Source organism: Cyprinodon variegatus, unplaced genomic scaffold (assembly GCF_000732505.1).
Source record: "Cyprinodon variegatus isolate N-32 unplaced genomic scaffold, C_variegatus-1.0 Scaffold309, whole genome shotgun sequence".
Taxonomy (NCBI): Eukaryota; Metazoa; Chordata; class Actinopteri; order Cyprinodontiformes; family Cyprinodontidae; genus Cyprinodon; species Cyprinodon variegatus.
Window position 1 is genome coordinate 721,141 of NW_015150762.1, and position 6,373 is coordinate 727,513.

At 38.0% G+C, this 6,373-nt stretch overlaps 1 protein-coding gene across 2 annotated transcripts in view; it reads right to left on the reverse strand.

The window, feature by feature from the left end:
• LOC107090734 (oxysterol-binding protein-related protein 2-like) overlaps positions 1–4,267 on the reverse strand; it is a 14,338-nt gene extending 10,071 nt beyond the window's left edge. The window contains exons 1-5 of one of the 2 annotated variants that reach the window (XM_015384292.1): positions 4,199–4,267; positions 3,752–3,902; positions 3,565–3,676; positions 738–813; positions 419–553 (exon numbers count right to left, since the gene is read on the reverse strand). In XM_015384292.1, coding sequence (XP_015239778.1) covers positions 419–553; positions 738–813; positions 3,565–3,676; positions 3,752–3,788 — 360 coding nt within the window. In that variant the 5' untranslated portion in view covers positions 3,789–3,902; positions 4,199–4,267. Of the gene's footprint in view, positions 1–418; positions 554–737; positions 814–3,564; positions 3,677–3,751; positions 3,903–4,141 lie in introns of both variants that reach the window. The other variant, XM_015384291.1, reaches the window with a different exon arrangement.
• Between the last annotated feature and the right edge of the window lie 2,106 nt (positions 4,268–6,373).

The following is a 6,373-nucleotide window of genomic DNA, read 5'->3' on the forward strand; positions in this document are numbered from 1 at the left end:
TCCCAAATGTCCCGGCCGCAACAACGCTTTTATTGGTTCCGCTATCGGGACGGAACCAATACTGGCGAGCCGTTATTTTTTTTAAATAAAAAAAAAATTATAAAAAAATTGTCAATTTTAATGTTTTATTTAGATGACAAAAATAAATCGTAATAAAAATAATCCTATTTATGGTGTTTTGAAAATTAAGACCTACGAAAGACTGATTTAAGACATTTTAATACCAATTAAGGCCTTAGTTTTATTTTGAAGAATTCAATGCCTTTTAAGACTTTTTAAGGACCCGCGGGAACCCTGTCTTCAGAATATTGAATATTCGTATTGAAAATAAAATATGAACCATTCATTCAGCTCAGTAATTAGTGCATTTTTACAGAAGTATTTCACTTCCAAAAGCAACAGCAGAAATCCTCCCTACCTGCATGCGGTCTATGGAGTCCGACAGGCTGCAAGCTTTGTGAATGAGATGAGTGTGCTCCATGTACTCCGAGATTCTCTGGAGAAAGCTCAGCGGCTCGTTAAATACGACAGGCATCACTATTTTGGACAGTTCCTATAACGTCAGGATTAGAGGCAAATATCAACTAAAACTGTAATTATCAAAAAAAAGAAAATATTTTCAAGCTTCATATTTGTTATTCTTAATAGACACTCTTTACAAAAGCATCAGTAACTAGATAAAACTATAACATGATCTTTATATTTGCTCAACTCTGACATCCTTTGAATAAACTCACCATTCCAATGCATTTCTTCAATATGCTCCAAACGCTGAAATTGTTCCTGGAGATCGTTTCTGCAGGAAGGGCTTTCCTGTCGCACATGTGGATCAAAGGAAATTTAAAAAAGCAGGAGAAGAATTAATAAAGGATAGAAAAATCTCACCGATTGCAGTAATGGTAGCTCCACGTTTGTAAAAATGTAACTTATTTAATTAAATTCAGCTAAATATTAACTAAAACAAAGGTTAACCCAAAGTAGAACCTGTCTAAAACAAACACATTTTTCTGTTATCACTTCTCTAACAGTTAATACTAAAAAAAGGAAGCGTGAATATAAAAATGCTAATAAAGATAACAGCTGTTTTGTGTATTTAAGCAATTTGTCACTACAGTTTACCACGCCATTTTACATCCGTGTCATTGTATGCAAACTTTTTTCTTCTTCTTCTTCTTTAACACTACCACTCATTGTTTCCAGAACACTGCATACTCCACACCTCCATACTAAATTATGTGAACATTACTTTTATTCTTGCCAATTAATTTTGATTTGTTTTATTTTAGGTCCCTCTCTGTTATTATACAAAAAAGTCAGAACTAAAAGTCATGGGTGGGTTCCCTATATTGTAAGCTAAATGATTTCTCATTGTGCAGCCAAATCAAACAGTGGTGACCTCTACATTTTTCTTTGAAAATCTAAATCCATTAGGGTCTTACACTTATGCTTTATCCAAATAAGATACTGAAAAAACACTGAAGCTAAAACTGGGTGAGAAGATTGAGCATAAGTGAGATAAAAAAAATCCCCTCATCCAAGCATTTCTTGAAGTTGTATTTTGGTGCAATGAAAAAAAAGAAAAGTAAGCAGGGGTCTGCAACCTGTGGCCCCAGAGCCGCAAGTGGACCTTTGGACCTCCTACAATGGCTCTAAATTGTTGTTAAAAATAGTAAAGAAAACAAACAAGTATTGGTTTTCAGGACACTAAAATAACAAATGCAAGTTTTGGAGGCTTAAACCATTTTTTTCCAAGTATTATGACATTGAACTTTCCACAACAGAATGAAAAAAATAATATCCTATGTTTTAAGATCATATTCTCATTATAAGCTTGGGACATATGGGCTTTAGTTTAACATAATTTTCCAGAGATTAACATCCAGAAAATGTTTTACTTTCTTCTAAAACCCAAAAATAGAAATGAAATATTGGCTTTTAGAACTGGAAACACATTTCTGATAGCACAATTAAGCTAAATTTAGTTGTCTTTTATGAAAAGGTCTAATGAACTGTTATTTAGCTTCATTCAGGGCAAAATACAGTAGCTCTTTGGATTTTGAAGGTTGCAGACCCCTGGTATAGAGTAATAAATACTTTAACAATCGTTAAAATTAGTCTATATAGTTTATTTCAATAGTGTCACTGAAAGTAACAGCTATAAATCTGACTTTTCAGAAATATTAGACTAGATTAGATCCCTTTATTTAATCAGGTAAGGGAAACTCATTGATATTAAAAACCTCTTTTCCAAAAGTGACCTGGCCAAGAAACCAAAAAATAAATACATTTAAAAACAAATACATAGATATTTATCACACATAGCAATCTTATCAGTTCCAGTTAAATGAGTGGGCCTGTAGGGGGACAACACTCCTCTTTAGTGGTTAGCGCAGTGCGCATGTGCTCCAAGTAGGTTACAAGTACCTGGTTCCATCCCCACAGACTGTGTAGGTACCAGATCTGCTCGGATGATCAGATCAGGTCGGGTCCTGCACATGCCAGTGAAGTTACGCTACATGATTGGTGGAACTTTGCCATATAATGTAAAACATTGTGGTTGGATCATCTTTAGCATTAGCGTGTCTAATGACCGATGAAGTTTTACCCTATCGATGACAATACTGAAAAAATCTGTTTATGGTGAACAAAGTAACTGTAAGGCCATGGTATAAAGGGGGAGAGCTGGGTAGCACTGTAGCTAGCTGTGGTCAGTAGCTAACAGGTTAGACTCTTTTAGTTTGGTCAGTTAGCCATATTAAGCTACAGTACTTTTAATTTCATATCAACAACAACCGTTCGTTTTCTACACGTAACCAAATAACTGTTGTTCTCTTTGTCTAAAATCTCTATGAAAGTCCTTTTTTACGATGTCCCATTTGTCCTGTGCCCTCAGATTTCCACAAAAAGAATAAAAAAGCTGAGACTTTTTTGTCTGTCTTAGAAGGCAGTTCTTCCCTTCAAGACTGACAATTATTGTTTTATAGTTTCGGCTACTTTAGATCGCCAATGAAATGTAAAATAATAGCAAATATAGGTAATAATACGTTAAAATTCCAAAAGAGATTTGATCCTTAAGAAACGGGTGCAATATAATTTGTCCGAGATGAGTTGAGGTCATAAGAAGGGGCAGGACGCCGAGCAGATCTGGTACCTACACCTAGGTCTCTGAGCAAGGCCCTTAACCCCATACTGCTCCCCGGGCGCCGCACAATGGCAGCCCACTGCTCTCCAAGGGGATGGGATAAATGCAGAGGCAAAATCCTCCAATGTGAGATCAATTATTATTATTATATTATTATTATTAATAGTATTATCATCAAATGACTCTTTCTGAGACTTATAGGAACTAACATTTGTTATGGAAACTGATTAGAGTTTAAAAATCATTAAAAAAATATAGTTTTCTGTATAATCTAATGGAAGGAAATACAAGGCAAAAGGAAACATTCAAATGTGTGCATAAAGTTTATAAAAAAAATGAACATGTTTAGCCAGACAACGAATCATTTAAATCTAATAATAAAATACAAAATATGATATTTATATAAACATATATTTTCTTACCTGCGCTCCCACAGTCCATTTTCTTGTGCGCTTCTGCCATCAGTCCCCTGCTTGCTGTCAAACAGCAGCGCATCTTTGAAACTGACCTCACAGGAATCATCAGACTCCAATCCTGCGACAGATTTAATCCATTCAATGAAACGATAAAGCAAACCATGGATGCAAAGACTCGATCTGATCATCTCACCTGTCTCAGCGTCGAAAAATTCCTCCTCGCTGTTCATACTGAGCAGAAAAAAAAGTGAACAAACTGTTACTCAGCAGTCATGTTTCCAGCGTCGGTTGGTTTCTGCAGCTCTGCTTCTCTCTGAAGCATATCAGGCAGCAACAAGCACGACCTGTGACACAGACAGCCTTTGAGAACCACATAGTGAAGCCAAACAGCGCTGTGACAGAAACATGTTTCTAGTTCGCTGTCAGGCGCGCAGCTAGCGGCTAACTAGCTATTAGCATCGCAGATGGAAACGGTTTAACCGCGAGGCGAAACTGCTATTAGCTAATGACAGAAGTACACTAACAGGCTGACACATAATTACACCCCGACAGTAAAAGTTACACACTGACACGTTACACATACCTTTCAATTAGAGTCAGTTTGGCCTCGGCTAACATAAACAAACGGAAAGTGTAGCACCTCTGGAGCCTGGCGGAAGTGGGCGGGAAGGACACCGTGACTGACAAGGTGTCCAGCCAATCAGGTGGCAGCCAGGAGAGGCCTAGAAATGGAAGGGAAAGAGCAGCTATTTTCAACTCTCATCTAATAATGTGACATAAAAAGGAAAAACATTCCCCTGCCAGGCTGAGTAAACAAAAACAATTAGATCTCTATTATTTATTATAGACTGCAATAGAAAATAATGAGATAGTTACAAAAATACAATAATATGATAAAAATAGAAATAAAATCAACTGTGTTGATTAAATACAATTTCGCCAGTAATCCATCCATTTTCCATCACACTTATCCCAAACGGGGTCGTGAGGGTTGCTGATGCCTATCTCCAGCTGTCTACGGGCAAGCGGCAGGGTACACCCTGGACGGGTCGCCAGTCCATCGCAGGGCAACACAGAGAGAAACAACCATTCACACACCCACTCCCACCTAAGGAGAATTTAGAGAAGCCAATTAACCTAACAGTCATGTTCTTGGACTGTGGGATGAAGCTGGAGAACCCGGAGAGAACCCATGCGAGCTGCACATGCTGGTTCCGGGTTCGATTCCCCGGACTGGGAATTGAACTTCTTGCTAAAAAGCAGCAGTGCTACCCACTGCCCCACTGAGCAGCTTTCACCAGTACATGGAATAATTTATATTTTTAGATTTGTTTAAATAATTTCCATTGTCCTACATGTCAAAAAAGTCCAACCCTTTGTACATAAGCCACGTTTAAAAATATTTGAAAAACCTGCTTGATCACCATTTTAGTGCAAATGAATCTATCTGTGAAATGATTTTCATGTGTTAACTGATACAGATATCTTTCATAAAGGCCAGCTGTGTCATGGTGCTCTTTTCCCAGTGCAGGGAGTGTGAGATGAAGGACCTTGCATTAAAACAGATTATGTTTCCCATTCCATACCTGAAGCTGTTGCACAACCAGAGAGCTCCTTTAGTGTCAGACTACTGAATCATAAATGCACCAATGATACTGGATAAGCTGATCAAGAAGGCCAGCTCTGTTATTGAATGCGCTCTGGACTCTTTGCAGGAGGTGGGAAACAAAAGGATCCTGACTGAATTAACATCTCTGTTGGATAATGTCTCCCATCCCATGCATGAAGATGTTGCTGAACTGGAGAGCTCCTTCAATGCCTATTCTAGAATAAATCACATTTCTTTTATTATTTCAATATCTGAAAAAGTTAGCCAGGGTCTGAATTTAATTAACATATCATATCATGTCTCCCACCTCATGCATGAAGCTATGGCAGAACTGGAGAGCTCCTTCAGTGATAGAATGCTGCACCCTACATGCACCAGGGAGCTTTATCACAGATCCTTCTTCCCAGCAGCTGGAAGGTTCTATAACCACCACTGTTCCAAACAACCTTAATAAGTTGTTACATTCATGCTGATTTTGCACAGTTTCTATCTTACTCAGTTAAATAACATGCTGCTGTAATTTTGCATATCTCTGATGTTGCTGCTATTTTCAAGTATCCATTACTGTAAAAAATGTCCATAGCTTTCAACTCTTCACTATTATTTTATTGTTATACACTCTTCTAAGGTTTTCTATAATCTTTTTGCTGTTGTAAATGTTGGGATCTGGAGGTCTGTCCACTTTCTCCACCAGAGGGCGTACAAGATTTCCTGGAGCCGGGGCTGATTGCACCACCTGTTCCTCATCTGCTCATCAGGAGATCCGTACTTAAGGAGGCGGAGGGCTTCACTCCAGTGCCAGAGTGTTTGCCAGTAACGATTGAACCTGCCTGAAACCTGAAACTCTGGACAGTTTCTCTGCTGGTAATCTGCCTGTTCGTTCTCAGAAATTTTCTGGAGAACAGTTTCTGTCAAAGATCTGCCTGCCCGCTCTCAGAAGATAACCGGAAACTCAATCAGTAGTGATGGGTTGATGAGGCGTCATGAAACGTTTCGACACATTACCAAACTGTATTGATACTGTGTCGATACTGTGTCATTGAATACTGACACCTGCTGGACATTAAAAATCCCTACAGGCAACCTAGTTGGCAGAGTTAACTGACACTGATTTGATGACCTATTATATACACTAATATAATGCAATTCATTGTATGATGCATTGTATTATTATTAAATCATATTTGATTTTTTAGAAACAGTCAA